This window comes from Manis pentadactyla, chromosome 3 (assembly GCF_030020395.1).
Source record: "Manis pentadactyla isolate mManPen7 chromosome 3, mManPen7.hap1, whole genome shotgun sequence".
In the NCBI taxonomy this organism is placed as follows: Eukaryota; Metazoa; Chordata; class Mammalia; order Pholidota; family Manidae; genus Manis; species Manis pentadactyla.
The window spans coordinates 102,272,398-102,291,085 of NC_080021.1; the positions used below are offsets into that span (position 1 = coordinate 102,272,398).

At 42.3% G+C, this 18,688-nt stretch overlaps 1 protein-coding gene across 2 annotated transcripts in view; it reads right to left on the minus strand.

Moving 5' to 3' along the window:
- The window catches only part of NMT2 (N-myristoyltransferase 2), a 56,109-nt gene extending 45,058 nt beyond the window's left edge, over window positions 1-11,051 (minus strand). The window contains exon 1 of one of the 2 annotated variants that reach the window (XM_036908043.2): window positions 10,877-11,051. In XM_036908043.2, coding sequence (XP_036763938.1) covers window positions 10,877-10,986 — 110 coding nt within the window. In that variant the 5' untranslated portion in view covers window positions 10,987-11,051. The remainder of the gene's footprint in view (window positions 1-10,876) is intronic. The other variant, XM_036908042.2, reaches the window with a different exon arrangement.
- Window positions 11,052-18,688: the final 7,637 nt, after the last annotated feature.

Sequence of the window (18,688 nt, forward strand, 5' to 3'; positions counted from 1 at the left end):
CATCCTGAAAAGTACCAGAAAAAATTAGCTTATTAATAAATAGTACCAGAAAAACTGGTTGTTTTTGGAGAAAAATAAATTTAATTTGCTACTGCCCACAAATTCCAAAAACAAATTCCAAATGAGTTCAAGAGCCAAACAGAAAATAAAACCTTAAATCTAAAGGCAGTGATTTTTTGTCAGTTAACATCTACCCAGTGCCTAAAATAGTGTATGGCATATAGTAGACGCTTCAGTAAATATCTTTTGCATGTATAACTCAGAGAATAAGACAATAACTTCTTAATGCCAGTGAAGGAAAGAATTCCTTAAACAAGGACCCAAAAACACAAACCACAAATGAAAGGCGATAACTTATCAGACTTAAATATTTTGTGGCAAAGTGATTATTAAGAAAATTTTAAAACAGAATCAAGGCATTTAAAAAATACAACAGAATAAATCACATGATAAAGTATTACTAAAAGCCAGAATATACAAAAAGCTCTTTTCTCCTTCACATTTTATCTCCAGTATAATGTAGAAAGTAACATAATAGCCTGGCCAGGAATGCAGGCACTTGTTAGAGTCTGACCACCTCTTTGAATTCTGGCTCCACTAGAATTGGTAGCAGTGTGACTTGTAGTTTATTACTTAATCTGCCTGGTCTTCAGTCTCCATTGCTGTAAAGGGATGAAGTTTTCAATAAATAGGATCAGACAAATTGTGAGAATAAAATGAATTAATACATATAAGAGCTTGGCATAGTAGTTTGCACACTGAAATCACTCAGTGTTAACTATTATGATTGTCCTGCTCTCTCTTTATGTAACTCATTGCTAGCTAAAATTGTATTATTTATTTGTCTTCCTCTAACCAGAACATAAAATCCATAAAACATATTTTCCATTCTATTCTTAGCACCTAAAACAGTGTCTGACATATAGAAGGTACTCCATAAATGAAAAGTACTTCCTGGATGAAAGAGAAATCAATAAAAAAAAAAAATCACTAAGAGAAAGACAAAAGACTGACAGAAGAATGGGCTGAGGATATGAATAAGCACTTCATGAGGGAGAAAACTGTAACAGCCAAGAAGGTTATGAAAAGATGATCCACTTCACAGGCAGTGAGGAAAATGAAAATAAAACAACCCCACATTCTACTTCTTATCCACTGATTTGCCAAACACCTTTACGTCTGTCTAGTAATATTGGAAGAATATAGCTCATAGACTGATGGTGAAGTGAAATGGATACAACCACTTTGGAGGACAATCTGGCATGGCCCCGCCACCATCACAGCAGCTAACACTTTGGCGTACTTAGGCGCTAAGCTAAGTCAGGCTAAGCGCCATACAGATGTCAACACTGTAAACTTTTACGACTTTGTGAGGTAAGTACTATTACTGTTCTTCCCAATTTGCAGAAGAGGGAACTGAAATATAGAGAGTGTAAGTCCCTTGATGAAAGTCCAGGGCCAACAATGGCAAAGCCAGGACTCAAATGCAGCCAATCTGGCTCCAGAATCCATGTAATTACTACATATATTGCCTCTCGTTTACACATTTCCACTGGCTGAACATCTTCTTAGATATTTATTGATAATATTTAGGTCTTCTTTTGTGACCTGTCTATTAATACCTCTGAGTATTTTTTAATCAACCTATTTGTTTTTAACGAATTTTAACAGATCTTTAGACTGTGTGTGTGTGTGTGTGTGTGTGTGTGTGAAAATATAGGAGATCTTGGTGCAGTTTTTTGAAAAAGCAGTACAGGTAACCAAAGGTGTTCCCAGTGCCCTGCTGCTGGAAGAGAATGCATGCCCGCAGCCATTGGAAGCTGGCTGGGGCAGGGTCAAATTCTCCCAAGTACTGTCCACAGCTCTGTCCTACTGCTCGTCAGGGGCCCCCATCCCACATAAGGTGACCATGTGGCCACCCAGTTCAAGAAACATAAACAAGCCTGTTGTGTCAGTGGATCATTCCCTGCAATTCCAGCAATGACTTCTTCACCCTTTCTCTCCCCAAGTATAAACACTGTCCAGAGCAAGAAGCCAACTTTCCAGCTCTCATCACCTAGTTTTGTTACCGCCTGACCTGAAGATTTCAGGTAGCCTCACCCCAGCATGGTCCTTCTCCTCTTTGGACTGATGTAGGTAATATACGTCAGAGGTTCTTCAAAGCCACATCATCTCTAGTCAAAGTATGTCACAGACAAGTCCTCAGAAGGCTCAGAGCTCAAAGCTGCCCCAGAAGTTTATGGCCAGTGAAGGTCAGAGGTCATTATAAAGATCTTCCAGGAAAGAGGTGGCTGTAACTACTGAGGCCAAAATGCAGGAAAGAGGTCACAGTGGGGCCAGCCAGCAATTTCAGTATTTACACGGGTGTTCGCAGCAGAGGGCAGCTGGCTCTGGGCAGTGGCTTCAACAAGCCCTGGATTCAATTCAAGCCTAGCTGCAGTAGAAGGACCTGCATGACTCCATTTGCTGGCTTTCTGTCTTCTTTCCACAATTATTTCATTATTAGAAAACAATTCTGGGGTCTACCTCCCATAAAAACCCAATTCTGATATGAATTAATGTTAAATTACAATAAAAGTTTATCAATACTCACTGGCCAGAAACTAATCCAGTATGAGTTTTAGTTTGTGAAGTAAGACCTGTCTTTGCAGACAGTCCAAGTTCAGAAGAAAGAAGGAAATATTTAGAATGCAAAACAAAAATTTTTCATGTATCTTTAAGATCATGACACATAATTGAAAGACTAACTGCAAATTGTTCAGCTATTAACAAATTTCCTGAAGGCTTACTTCTCTGTCTCTTGGGTGAAACCGTTCTAACAACATGATGAACAAGTAGAAAGATCAGATATTTTTTAAAAGGTTCAAGGGAGTTGCAGAGCATGTCCTTCAAAATAGTCTAAATTAGTGAAAAATCACCCTATTTCTGATACCTTTTCTCACCCATACTCACAAATGTTTTTCTGATAGAATGGCTGATACACACTAGCTCCTACTTAAATGACTGTTCTCATTTCTAGGCCTTTCAGAGTATTAAAGGTACACAATGAACAAGTAAAAAAAAAAAAATCTCGCTCAGATTCATTTCAATATTGTATTAGCAATTATTATATTTAATAATATTAATGTGTCATCAAAGTTAGTAATCTGATGTGCTTTCGAACTTCCATTCCTATTTCTGAATTCCTTTGCATATCAAATTTTCGTTTTTGCCTTCTTTTCTGTAACTGAATGCTGAGGATGGACCTAGTCAATTCTTTCATAAGGCGCATTCCATATGCAGATGAGATCTCTGTGGTTACAGGGTGTGGCAAATGATGTACTTTTGCAAAAAGAATTTTTTAAGAACTTCATTTGGAAAAAACAAAAAAGAACTTTGCTTTCACTTGTTCTTTCTTTGGTTTCTATAAAATGTTAATAAATATCTAAAGATAGTAAAGAGTAAGCATGCCCCCCTTCCAAAAAAAAAACTAACTGAAGAAAACTATGGGAAGTTACCATATTAACTGAATCACTAACCTGAATACTGAGTGAACACAGCTGCTGGAATAAAGCAGCCCACATTCCCTGGTGTGTGTGTGTTCAAGCCACTAATAGAAGTGCAAAGTGCTAAAAACCAGAAACTGTAAACTTTAAAAGCCCACCTATGTTTGGGTCGCCCACCAGGTGACTTGTACACAAGATTTTCTCCTGCAGATGGGGGGAGAGTGAAACGGGCCACTACTTTTCAGACCTCCAAGCACCCCCAAAAGCACCCCTGTCTCAAGTGTTCAACAGGCCAGCTGCAGAGCCAGAATGGAGAGCTGAGATGGCTTCCCACAGCATTGCTGCGCCCAGAGAACCTCCATAACCGACTCCCACGCCAGCCTGCCTTCTTGGAGGAGACTGACCCTGGAGGCCTGGGGAGTGCAGCACTGCGGGCAGGGCCACCAGGGAAAGGACGCTAATGCGTAGGAGGCCTCAGGGAGGCAGTGACAGCACTTGATTCAGAAAGATGAGACAGCCATGAAAGAAGCATAAAAGAAGACAGATCTCATTGCAAATTATCATGATGCTGCAATTAGAAGTCCTTTAAGAGCCCTGAAGAGAAACTCAAAAGGGTTCTCTGTAATCAAGTTACAATATTTTTTTAAACAAGGAAACATATTCACTTATTTTTAAATTCATTGACATTTAGGGCACCATTCCACTGGTGAATTTTGACTCCAGGGGCACTCAAGCTGGTAATCTATGACTTACGGAGAGACAAGCTCAAACATTACTAAACAAATTACTCTTTATTTAATTTATTTATGTTTATGAGAACCATGAAGTTTACAATGAAAGCAAAAGTTCACAGTCATGCAAGAGGCCCAGGACTGAAGCCTGAATCCGATATGGTATGGGCAAGTTACCTAAACTTGGATAAGCCTCAGTCTCCTCATCTGTTGTTGTAATGATGCTGTCATGATTCAGTAAGAAAAAAGTGTGTATACAAAGTAGGAAGCACATAGCAGGAGCTCACTTAGCTATTATTTTATCATGCCTGGTCCTATACAGCATAGAACACAGCTAGAAATTCTACAGGCCCAGTCCTTTCAATTACAATTAAGAAAAGGAAATCCTTCACATATTCCAAATGCTCACAGGAGGAAATTTTTTAACTTAGGAACCAATTTGTCAATGGGGAGTAAGAAGAACCACTGGAACCCATTCAACAAATCTTTATGAAGCTCCCAATGTGTTCCATATACTAGCTGTTGCAAAGATCAGAGACCACAAGTGTCATCTTTGAACTCTGGCTACCTGTGAGCAGACAGGCAGACGCATGTTCATGGGCTGCAGACATGTTCAGAGGTGCAGCCTTGTGTACTATCTCCTCCGAAAACGACCTCTGACCAAAGATCTCACCAGGGCAGAAAGGGCCTTGGCAGGGTGATTGCTTTTGGTTATAATGATCACAGAAGGCCCATGAAAGAAAGGACATTGGAGCTGGACCTTGAATTTAGAGATGAGGCACATGTGGGAAGATAAAGACAACATTCTCAGTGGACAGAGGCCTCCCAAGAACATGTGGGAAGTGGAGGTCTATGGAGGCAAATGCCAGGAATAAATCAGTTGATATCTGACGCTGAATCTGAAGTAGTTTTCTACCTATGGTATAATCAAACCCCTCCCTTCATTTTTCACAAAACCTCCAGGAAATGGTGTGCACAACAGCCTTATATTAGTGGTTCCTGGGGTTGGTGGGGAGTGAAAAAGAGCTAACTGTACTCCACCCAAGGTCAGGGGTCTGAGGAGAAACACTGAAGGAGCCCAAAGCTTTAGGAGCTACAGATGGGGAGCAGGAAGCAGCATGGGTATGCCGGAGGACCATGAAAACTTCCACAGAATCCCCAGCAGCATGTACGAGCCTGAGTCACTTTCAGATACTACAGAAAAGGGTAATCCCAGAAGCTAAAAGAACATGGAAACCTTTGGGCTAGAAAGATAGGGAGAAAATCCCAGAAGCTTCCAGACTAAAAACAAGCCAAAGCAAAGCAAAAGAATAAGGTTTCCTATATAAGAAAGAGAAGCAGACTGGCAGAGAAACATCTGCGTCACCAAATGCTGGAAGATACTGAAACAAAGTTTATGGAGTAGGGAGAAAATGACTGTTATCATAGAATTATACCCAGACTATGGTTTATGTGTGAAGGAAAAAGAAAGGCATCTTCAGAAGTATAAGAACTCAGAAAATATATCATGCATATAGTCAAAAAAAAGAGAAAGTGCTCAGGAAAAGGAGAGGGTATGGTTTACAAGGAAAATCAGGAAAGCTGTGAGGAAAGGCTAAGACATTTTTGATAATATGGATATGAATATAAAGTAATTATTAAAATTCAATGGGATACAAGAGCAAAAATAAAGAAGCCACATGGAATTAAAATTCCAGATTACTTCAACAAAACCTAGGAAATGAAAAGAAAGAAGTCAAAAGTCCTACCCATTTTGTCTTGTTCCATGGTAGACTATTTTAGATAGTGGTTAATTCTTGACATTGATAGAGAAATACAAATAAAAACACTCTTGTTTAAAATTTAAAGATCATTCCCAGAAGAAGAAAACTAAGACACAGAACTTCTAAACCACTGGAGGAAAAAAGAGGACGAATGAAAATGACATTCTGTAAAAGACAAGAAAAGAGTAAAGAAGTATTTTGAGTACTACAAAAACTTATAAAATTCAAAGGCAGGATATGATCTGAGCTGTTCGATAAGATAGTCACTACCCAGAAAGTGCTATTTAAATTTAAATTAATTAAGATTGAATAAAATTTAAAATTCAGTTCCTTTGTCATACTAGCCACTTGAAATGTGGCTAACAGCTTCTGTACTGGGTGGGCATTTCTATCACTACAGAAAGTTCTAGCAGACAACACTAATAGTGAAAAATACTAGGAAATGAATCCATGTAAACTATGATCCTATGTATGTTAAATATGCGCTTTTTTATATATATTAAAATGTGAACTGACTAAACTGTCCATTAGCAGGGACTCTAGGATATAAGACGACCGTGGTGCTTTCACTCTCTGTACACTTTACTGTTTGAATCTTTAATAAGCATATTTTACTCTTACAGTAAGTGAATAAAACTTATAACCTATGTTCAAATGGCATAACAATGAACCAGCCACTCAACCAACCTCTTTCTTGAACATGGTACATAACTTGGTTTCAAACTGAGTTAACTGAGTTAGCTGGACTTTAGCATACATATATTATGTACACTCGTGTTAACAAGCAATTTCACAACAAAATATGTGTTGTATTCTTAGATATTTTCTACAGTTAGGCAAACTCCAGAAAAAGATTCTTCTGGGCCCAAGGGTGATATCACCATTTCATATGCAAGTCTCAGCAGATATTTGATAATTTCGAACTGTATTTCTTGAACTGAGGTGGTTCCTTAGGCAAAGACTGTTAACACACCTTTCCATTTAGATTTATACAGTTGATAACCGATCAAATTTTGAGAAAGGGAAGCTTAAATTCTCATCCCTTAAATTTTCAATGACAAAAATCTATTGAGACTTACCAATGGTAATTTTTTGCATTTCCCCATTGATCTCATATAGTTAACTAGGAGAAGTTCCCAATATCAACAATACACAGGTACAGTCCCAGAAGGGACAATATACTGCACAGATTATTCAATTTTTCCCATGTTGGGGGTAGAAGAAGAGAGGTTATGTTCTTTGTTAAAAGAATTCTAAAGTTTTAATCTTTGCCAAATACCAGATCTTTAATTTTTCTAAGGAAAAAACTTTCTTAAAAATGTCTGGGAATAACCCCCAAACACTTAAGTATTTCATAATTACCCCAGGGGATAACTTAGCCATTTATCCACCAACAAAGGCACATTCATATGTGCTTATTTTGTCCCTTACATAAATATTCTTGGTAGCTGCCTCCTATCCCACCATAATGAATATGGAGGTAAAAGCTCTCTTGGTAGGAAGAAATGAAAAACATCCATTTGTCTAGGAAATATGCATTCTGAAAGTCAGTGTTGATAAAGCAAGGAGAGAGATTTGCTTTTGTTGCCCACTTAAACACTAATTTTATTTGGGACCAACTGTGTGACCTTTATCTAACAGTGGACAATAACTATGCTTAACATGGGGTGGTGAGCTGCAAAACAGAATGACCACTACCCGGCATAGTTTACAAAAGGAGATGCTTGTCAGCAGGGCAAGGATAAGACGAGGTTAGTCATTTCTTCAACAATTTGCCCTGTCTTCAGTGGTTTCCCCAGATCCCTTCAGAAGAAAGTAAAAGAAGGCATGTATACATTAAATTTAGAGGAGTTTTAAAGATCCTACCTAACCTCAAGCCCCACCTGCCTAAGCTCCTAGGCAGTCACACTATCGATAACCTCTTCAGTATCACGGCCACCCACTGTAGAACAGAGACCTTCAGTACTCTAGACCATTTCTAATAATTCACACAGGAAGCAGGATTGAAGTTAATTTTCATTTATGTAGAAAGTCTTTGCTTAAAAAAGAAAATAGCAGTGTAAACAAGATTACCTTAGAACTTCGAATTACTTGAAAGTTTTCAAGTTCCCTTAAGCTCTTTACAAAGACCTGGTTACTTCCCCTCATTGTCAATCATAAATTAAAGACAGTTATTTGAAGGATCTTTCTAGGTAATCCTTTATTAGTCTAGTTCTATTTTGTTGACAAAAATAAACAACATAATTTGAATATAGTCTTACTGAGGAAAACTGATAATCCCTCCCTTCCCCCAGGTTTTTTTGAATTCATGATATTTATATAATGATACGCCACTTTCATACTTGGGTGGACCAAAAAGTTAAACAGCAAATTTTCCATGAAAAATAGGATAGAAATAGGGAGATTCAAGTATTTTATTGCTTTTAATTAAACATAAAAGCCACTACATTTAATTGAACAGAAAATATATTTCATCTGTGGACATTCAGCATCATCCACAAAAATGAAATACTCTTTTTAGTCCATAAAGAAAATTCTATGAAAATGAAAGAAAAGTATCCATGATAGTATTTACATTTTGGTGCAAAATAATCTTATTTGGTATTTCCCTTTTATCTGAGGCTCTAGTTTCATTTAAATATGTCTCAAACAACTAATAAATACATCATACTCAATTGTTGGGTATTTTAATTCTTTTTGACTATAAGGGCACTATTTAGTAAATTGTTGCTTTGGTGTACTGACTCATGCCTTGCAGCTTCAATGTGCTAATTCACCTTTAAAAAGTAAAGCACTTTACCTACTCATTCTTCCAAAGGTTTTCATGTAAATTGGTGGGGAATGAAGAGACCAAGCATAGAAAAGAGGAGCCATTTAAATTTTAACATTTACCAACTTAATCTACTTAAGAAAAAAATCCAGGTTTCTACTAAGCCCTATCATCAGTCCACATGCCAAATAAAATACAATTATTCCCCCAAATTTGGCACACATTATCTAAACTCAAATCCAAAAAAGCAGTCCAACAATTGCAGCAACTGGGATTTTTACTAATCTCCTAATGTTTTAATAGACTACAGTAAACCCATTATATCAATCTCTTCCCACTAGAAACTGTTACATTATTGGCTCTTGGTTAAAACATTTCAGTCCACTGGGTGTCTCTAAATTTTGAGTAGCCATGCTAACATATAAGTAATGTGGTCACACACAAAACTGAAAACCTCTGAAGAGGGCATGGAGATGTCTTTGGGTGCTAATCTGAGAACTTCATCAGGTTCTCAGGACCGGCCCAGATCAATGGGCACACTGAATAATTCTTTGTATCATGGACATTCCTGATTGCGAAAGCAAAAAAGAATCAAACCTTCAAAAAAAATGAATAATAAACAGAAATTACAATGAAGAGAGAAGTGCGCAGGGCCTCCCCAGAAAGATAAGGGGCGAGTTCTTAACTTATTTGGGTAATTCCTCCCATTTGCGCCTGCGCCCATGGCTAATTGTCTCAAAAACATATTTATATTTAGCTATCAATCACAGGCAAATTTCTATCACTGCAGCCATAGCACTGCATAAACAGAACTCAGGCTCAGAATGCTGTAGAATTTCCTTTCCTCTCTTTTAATAAAATATCCTAGACTTGAATTATAACATTGGGTACTTGCAGCTGTCAGTGAAGTATTCACTGCAGAAATAAAAAAGGCAACTTGCAAATAAATGGGAGAAACATTTAGTCAGCTTTTCTTTTCCTTGATCTCTCTTAATATTTTATAACACATTAAAGCTCAGTAAAAGTTCCTTTCTTAAATAAATCTTCAAGGAGACGTTAAATAGAATGCAAATGCTTTACAGTTTAAATCATCAATCATTTAAAGAATCATCTCCATGAACTGAATAAATAAGCCATCTGTGACTAAGGCCCTCCCTATCATGTTTTTAAGCTGACCCAATTCTTCAGTCACCATGGTTTGCAAATTCTCACTTCTAAGGGGCAGCAACAGCGGTGTGTGCCAGCGCAGTCTGAATCCAACGGGGTAAGAAGCAATGTAAGCACCACCTTTAAAGACACCAGTCTCTAAAATGAACCCCTGCCTCTAAAATCAGAACTTGAATACCATCCGTAACCGGAAGCAATCTTTTCTCCAAGGGGAGAGCAAGTCAAGGGGGGGCATGGGAGCAGTGAAACGGGGTAAGTCGCCGGCCAGGTGTCGGCGCGTCTGGCCTGGCAGCTCCAGCACCGTCTGCCAGCAGGATCGGCCCGGTCTGAGGGAGCTACCCCACAAGGGATCCGCGCTCGGGACGTCGGACTCGCTCCAGAGAGCTCCGCGGACTGCTCGGCGGCGGCAAGCCTGCGTCCCGGCCCCCGCGCCCCCGACCCGGCTCCACGCGGGCGGGCCGGGGGCGCACAACTTTCCGCAGTTCCCCATCAGCAGCGCCGGAGCGCCCGGCGCAATCTCTACCCGCTGCCCACCTTGGGCGCTGCTTTCCTCTGTGGGTGGCGGCGGCCGGGGGAGGGGTGGGTCTACAAGGGCTTGAGGGAGGATGACAGCGAGCGGAGAAGGGCCCCCACCCCCACGGGGCCGCCACAAAGGGAAGGGTGCCGCGCCTCCCCTCGGTCCCACCGAGGCACACGCTGGCCGAGGCCGCACGTCGCGCCGCAGGCCGGAGCCGGGCAAGCGCAAGCCGCGCGGCAGGTGACAGCGCGGGCCCCCGCGTCGGGCCCCACACTTCCCGCCCACCCCGCAGCCTCGCCTCCGCCGCTTGCTCCGCACCTCGCCGCGGTCTCGGAGCCCGGCCGGCCCACACGGGGACCAACCGCGCCCCTCCGAGCGGCCGCCGGGCCCGCCGCGCCCCCGGGCCGGCGTCCGAGCGAGCGGAGCCCGCGGCGGGCGCCTACCCCTTGGCGTGCTCCGTCTCCTCCTCATTGTCCCCGTCTATGCCGCACGTGTCCTGGTCGTCCAGCTCCAAGCTCTGCTGGCTGGCCGCGGACTCGCTGTCCTCCGCCATCGCGGCGGCGCGGCTGGGGGGCGGCGCTCGGGCCGCGGGCGTGGGGGCCGCGGGGGCGGGGGGGAGGGCCGCGCGGCGGCGGCGGCGGCGGCGCGAGCAGCTCCCTCTAGTGCCGCCGGCCGCCTCCTCCGAGAGAGCCGGGGCGCCGCGCCCGCCCGGCCTGGGCCCGCCCACCGCTGCTGGGCCGGCCGCGCGGGAGGGGGTGGGGGGCGAGTGCGCCGCGCGTCGCCTGGGCGGGGACCCAGCCTGGACCCGATGCCGGCGGGCGCCCCGGCCCCGTGCTCGTCGCGGAACACCGCAACGTGCAGGCTCGCGTCCTGTGATCACCATTTTTGGAACACAGGCCACGCGATTACATCCCTACATGTGAAGAAGCTCTTTTAACCGCTGCAGGGATTTTTTACTCAGAAGTAGGCATGCCAAGGCCCGTGATTTCCAGGACCCTCCTCCCACCACCAAATACATAGACTTTTAAAAAATTCCATTTCACGTTTCTGTCTGATACACTACAAAATTAAAGTCAAAACAGAGTGCAGCCAACCTTCCCTTCTCCATTGCAACGGGACTCGGAGCCCTAAAATTCTTGACAGAAAACTTATATTTTCCACAGACACTACAGTTGGCCGAGACTAGAACCATCCTGGGGACACTGTCCATGAGGCTGGGGAATTGGACAGGTAGGCCACTCTGGCTTCCCCAGGTCAAAGGCATGACCTAGACCTCTAAGCAAAAGTGGGTGGCCTTCTAGGTTGAAATGTTCTCTCTCCTGGTGAATGGAGGAGGCAAAGGAAGCACTCCACGGTTGCTCAGTAAAGGCAGGTGAAGTTCAGACTCTTGCTTGCTGTTTCAGTTTGTACACAGCAGCCCTTCCTTTGCTTTCCTGTAATGGGTAGTGTTCAAAGGTCCTGCCAGGCCACGGGAAGGTTTCACAAAGGCAGTGGAAAGATAGTTAAAACTGCTCATTGTGGGAAATTGGACCTTAAAAACCACCTGAAATTTCTGGTGTGGGTCCTTTTTGTGCAAAAGGTAGGGAGAGCAATTGGTGGTGTTTTTTTCCCAAGGGAGACTATGCTCTTAAAATGCAATAAGATAGAAGTATCTAAAGACAGAAATTGCAAAGCGATTTCAGAGCCCACCAGTCTTTCAGACTGAGCAATGTTGAACCTGCTGAGGTTCTGCAAGAAGTGCAAAATGAGGCCAAAACACGAAGGAAATACAGTACTGTATTTCCCAATGGCAACTATTTCTGTGGCAAAGTCACATGTGGCCTCTGGCTTCAAACTGGAGGATAAGGACAAATATAGTTCTCTCCGTTTGCTGTGGCTCTCCCTTGTGAACATGAAGAGCTGGGTAACTGTAACGTGGTTGGGTAAGCAGCGGGACTCTGACCAAGAGCAAGCCTATCAGATCAGTGGATAACCTATCAGAAAGGTTCTCTAAAAGATTTTTTAAATACAAAGCAAAGGAAACTCGGCAGACATATATTTATTTGAATTTTCAAGAAGCTTTGACTAAAAACCTCTCAAAAAAGAATAAGAAAACAAATAATCCTAGAGAAATGAAATGAGGGCATCAAAAACCATTACAGTAGAAAACAATGACAAACAAGAACATCTGTTCTCCCAGAATGGAAAGAATTTGGCCCTGGGACTTGATGGAGATATTATATAATACAAATGTTTGTCATCATTAATCATTTGAAGGAGGACAAAGTTTGCAGGTCACCCAGGAGATCCTTAACCCTGTTGTCACGTATAGAAACTCACTGTTTCTTAAAATATTTATTTCCCTGGTTTAATCCCAGAGTGTGGGGAATTGGAACCAAGAAACATCTTCTAGAATCTCAGAGATTCAGGATTTATCTGGGGGAAGAGAGACTGCAAGGTATGTTAAAAGAGGCCCTTGGGAATTTCCTATCCTGCTGACTCATCTCCTATTACAGATGTAAGACCATAGTTGTATAATTGGTCTTGTTTAAAACTATTATAACTTTTTGACTTTAAAACTGAGATTTATCAAATTCTAGGTTTCCGGTCTTAGAAACTTACATGGGCAGGAAACAGCATAGGAAGTTCCTAAGCTGCCAATAAAATCCGTTTTAGAAGCAGGGAGAGAGTGGGATTGAAAGAAAGGATGCCCCACTGGAGCCAGGAACCATGGAACACAGTGAGCTGTGTGGCCATTTCCAGGGAGCAGAAACAATGCTTAATCAAGGGAATGTTCCATGTACCTGGAACAGAGTGACATGACCAGACAGTTTAGAGTATTATGGATTAGTGGCTATTTTTATCCTTCCATTTTGAATGTAAGTATCTATGTTTAGAGTATTATGGATTAGTGGCTATTTTTATCCTTCCATTTTGAATGTAAGTATCTATGTGGTTATCCTGTTCTTGGATGACCAGTGGAGCTGCCTTTAAACTAATGTCAGTGTCAAGGTCCTGCACTTTGAATCTGATGCCATGATTTAGATGAGATGTTGGGGAGCCTTATGGAGGGAAAGGAAATGTATATGTCTATCAAATCATCACAATTGTATACTTTAAATATATACAATTATATTTGTCAGTTATTCCTCAATACCATTTTTTAAAAAGACACTGGGAGATATCTAACTGGTGCTGGTGAGGATGTAGAGACACAGATATATTCCTGAACTACTGGTGGAAGTACAAACTAGTTCAGCCTTTCTGGGGAACAATTTGGAAATATCTGTTAAAAGACAAAATCCCATGCTGAAATTTACCCTTTGGACATATGCTCAAAATCTTATAAGATAAATGTGCAAGGATATGCATTGCAACATTGAGTGACAGGATGTTAAAGAGATATCTCAAGTTGTCTTGGAAGTGAGGCTACAGCCCCAAAGCTGAGAATAATAGGTGCTAATCACCTATATTTGAAGGACCAATTGGCAGGACTGGTTCGGTGGCCAATACTGTTCTTCCCCCTCTAGTTTATATTAACAGAAGTGCAGGAGTTAGAAGCACCCTAAACTTCAATGTTCAAGGTGAGAGCTACTCACTTCCCTCCCCTAATGCCAAATGTGTCAGGGTGCAGAGAACCTCCCTGGAGACCAACTGTGTCTGTGGGGAGGGAAGGCTGACATCTAGCTGGGACGCAGAAACTCATGGACCCACACAGGCACCTTTGTTGTTGCAGAATTTGGTAAGAGAGTTCTTGGAAAAACCAACGATATTTCCTCAGAAGTTTGGGAACAGATAAAGATTAAGACCAGTTCTTGCTTCTTGCCTGGGTAATTTGGAAATGAAAGGCTTGCTGGAGCAATCTGGTTGTGTGTATGTCCTAAGGGTCATGCAGACCAGGAACAGTAGCTGGATTTGAGTTGTCCTGCTGGTACCATGTCCAAAAGGGCAGCCATCCAGCTAGAGGGACCCCAGCGATAAGAAGTTTGAAGTATATGGCCAGGTGCAGGAGCTGGTGGAAGAGATTAGCAGTCGGCTAGCCAGGAAACTTGTGGGTCATCCAAAGGATCTGTGCAAAAACCATGAAAGAAACACCATTTGGACACCTGCCACACAGCAGGCACCAATGACCAAGAGAAGATTATATCTGCACCATTTATGTAAAAAAGGTTACACCATTTTCCTCTAATCCCTCTTCCCTACCATCTGGACTCCGGAGGAACTGGAGCCCTGGAGTGTTAAGTGAAATGCCAGACTGAGGGTGAGGATGGAGTTGGCATTGGACATGAGATTGAAGATTTAAACTCAATGTGACTGGAGGGAACTTTTTAATACCTGAAGTGCCTGAAAGCTTTGGAAGTTTCCCAGAATGTATCACTTTGGCTGAGGGAAGGGAGTTTTGAAAGAGCATGGCTGAAAGCAGTCACTGAAGAAAGAATACAACCATTCTATTTTATAAAAACAAAGCACAAAAAACTACCTATATATCATTTTATCTATAAGTGGCATCTCCAAGCAAAAATGGTACCATTCTTTTAAGAAGAAACTATGTATCTATTCAGAGCTCTGCACTTTCCTATTTGCATTTATGGCCAAGGAAGATTCCCACAGGCCACATAATGTAAACCTCAGTATTGGAATTGGTTGAGAGTTACAGGCTGGCTGAATTTGTAAGAACTCTGAATTTGAGAATGTTTTTACAGAAATTCATAGAAAGTGATTTGTTTTAAATGGCTTTTCTATTAGACACAGCCATTCACCCATCAAGATTTCTTAACATTACTTTTCTTGCCCCACTCGAAGGACAGGTACGTTGGTTGTTTCTCTGTGGTGGAAATAGATTGGTGCTGATCCAACCATGTTCTCTCAGCTTCCTTTGTCTCCATCCTCCTCCTTTAAGGCAACTGAAATCTTGACTATTGGAGATACAGCTTTTCCTACCAACAGACTAAACTGATCTGACCCTTGAGAGAAGCCAGTCCATAATGTTGGAGCTGTTTCGCTCCCAGAACCTAGCTTATAGAAGAAGAACCAAATGAGGAAAAAAACTGAAAATCCTGTTCCGAATTAAAGGTGTCTGTATTCTCCTGTTCTGTATTCTTCCACATCTGCAGTCCTCGTTTCTTCCTCTTGGCAACAAAGGTCAACGTGAGTGGAGTCTGGTCACATTATTGTAGATCCCATATTAGTGAATGTTTCTTTAAATGCTGTACTATGCACAGGAGAGAGTACATTTCTCTTTTGCAAGGCACTGCCTAATACCAACTCCAGATTGGACATCCTTGGCATATCTGTGACTCTGTACTTGACAGAGTCAATCTGTACTGAACAGTTAACTTTCAGGAGTAATAGAACCAAGAAGACAGAGAGACTGGAAGTAAAATCAAATGCACAGGGATGTCTGTACTACAGTAGAGATCATGTCAGGGGGATGGTTGAAGAGTATCTGATTGTCCTAAAAGTCTTGCCCTGTATCACCTTCTGGACATAAAGAGCCATGGTTTTAAGATCAAGTAATTATAGAAAGAAAAATTACAATGTCATGCTTCTATATTATTTTCTGCCTCCATGATCTCTCATTTAACACAGGTTCCCTTGCCTCCTACAAATTGGGATTAGTTAAAGTAGCTCATGAAGGAACAATATTGTTTGGCTTCAAATCTTTATTTAGCAATTGTATGTCAGAATAAACAATGCCTTTCTCAGGCACTGTAGGGTAGTGATTGAGCACGAGTCTGCTGTAAATTCTGGCCCAGCTGCTTATTAGCTGTGTGACTACAGAAAAGATACCTAACTTCTCTGTGCTTACGTTTCTTAAAAACATAAAAGCTAATGATTGCTAACATTTATACATAACTGAGCACTATCTATGTGTCAGTAACTCCAACAGAACTTGCTGGTATATTAGATGTGGGTGGAAAAAGGGAGGAAGCAAGACTCCCAGGGTTATTTTATTTGCAAGTAGCTTTATACTGAGTCAATTTTGCTAAGCTGGAATTGCATTTCCTAGATTTCCCTTTCCATATAGTTCTGGCTGGCACAGACTCCAAGAGATATTTTTTATGAAACTTGGAAGGTGGAAGTAAAGCTGCAGTCATAATTCTTACTCTCCAAATGTGGATGCAGGGCACCATTTGCTAGGGCAGCCTGTGCACACTCACTCACCTTCCAGCCCAGATGGGCAGAGCACCCAGGCCCTTAGCTTCTCCCACTCTGGGCAAGTCTCCCCCTTGCAGATTCTCCCTGTTCTGGGCCACAAACATGTGCAGCTCTGCAGGAAAGACACCAGCTTCTCCTGCAGGTTACCCTGAGCAGCAAGATTAGAGTGGGTGAGAGACAAATGTTTATCCCAGCTCGTTTTCACGGTATATTAGATGTGGGTGAGGAAAGGGAGGTTTCCCTCAGGGGTCTAGTTCTTCCTCACAGATTCCAGATGTCCTGGCTCTCACCCATCTGCCATCCATCCCAATTGCAGGGCTGACTGACCTGTAGCCAAGATCTTGCAGAGATTTCTCCCCCACCATTCAGCATTCACAACTGTGTAAGGTCCAACTCCTATATATATAAGAAATCTCCATTTAGATACCACTCTTAGGGATTCTGCTTTTCCAATCAAACCTGATCAAATACAAGAAGTCTTACCCTTCAATATTCCAAGATTTACAAACCCAGCAGTTGGCAAAAGCATTCATGTGTTCTCAAAGAAGTTAGTCACCTAAGTTTTCCTTATCAGTGGGGCAGGTTCTTAATGTAAGGATGTGGAAGATAACCATATTCTAAAACATCTGTCTGAGTCATAAAAATAAGAAAAGGATAGTCACTGTGAAATGTATGATCATTCACAGAGATTTTTACCTTGAGAAAAATGAGAGGGTGATAGAATTATCAAGCCTCCTTTATAGACATAAACACTGGCAGTCCATATGACATTCATATTATTTTCTCAACAGAATCTATGATAGCAGTTAAGAGAGGGAAGGAGAGGGAAGAGGAACCATGCAACACTGGGAGCCCCCAGTGAAAGGGTGGGCAGAGGTGTCCTGGGAGGGAGACAGTAAGAACTCAGGTAGATACCAGAGAACCAGGAAAATGCTGTATAACCTGGGGAAGAAGAGACTGTCTGGGAAGGACTAGCCTGTCAGTGGAGAAGAGAAGAGCAAAGTGAGAGGTAAATTCTGGATCTACTGGGAACATTTTCAGAACAGTGTTGAAGCAAAGGCCAGACCACAGTGGAGTAGAGTCGCTTGGAGGTGAGAATTCTACGAGATGGAGATGGAAAGGTGGGGCTGAGTGAAAACATGCTTGAACATGTTAACAGGGTAATGGAGAAGGAACAAGTTGGGTGGGAGCTGGTGAGGCCCAGGAGACAGGGTGGGGAGAGGACTGAGAGAAGGTGGGTGGGGCTCCAGCCCAGCAGAAACAGCCCCGGGGGAGGAAGGAATGGTGGGGATGGGTGCACTCACCCCGAAGTCCTCCTCATCCCTTCTTCCTTTGCCACCCTGTGAATGCATGTGTCCATCAGGGCTTGGCCCTCTTCCATTCAAATTCTACATCCCTCCCCAATCAAGCTCACCTCTTTGACAACCTTCTCCATCTGTCCACTGATCTAACACACTTAAACTCATCTCTTCTCACATCAGCCTCTCTCATTCTCAACATCCTATAGAGACCTACACCAACATGTCCAAGAACTGGGTACACTAACGTGCCAATCCCAGCCAGCTACCCGGAAGAGAACATTGTTTCCTTTGTCCTCTCCATTGTCTAGCTTCATTGGTTACCAGGCATGGCAGAATCACTGTCTACCTGGTCAGTTAACTAGGAAACTGGCTCCTCTTTGCTGCATGGCTTCCTTCACTCCCTACATCCAACCACTTACTGTGTCTTACGGAGCCTCCTCCTCAATCTCTCAAATGTATTTTCGTTCCATACCTAATGCAACTGCCCTCCATTGGACTCCCATCCTTTCTTGCCTGCCGCATTTCCATCCAATCTGCTCTCCAAATGACTATCTTTGATCATTTTACTCCCTTCCTTAAATCCTTCAATGGTTCACCATGGCTTACAGGGTAAAATCCAAACTCTGCAGCTTGGTAAACAAATTCTTTAATTTCCAACTACCTTCAGTGTCTATTTCGTGTTGACTCTCCCTGCGTTTCTATCTTGGACGAGCATTCCACATGGTTTCCCAGCTCAGAATCTCAGCACGATTTTCACTGTGCCCAGAATATGTCCACCATGACCCTGGCAACATTCACAATTTAAAAATCCTTCAA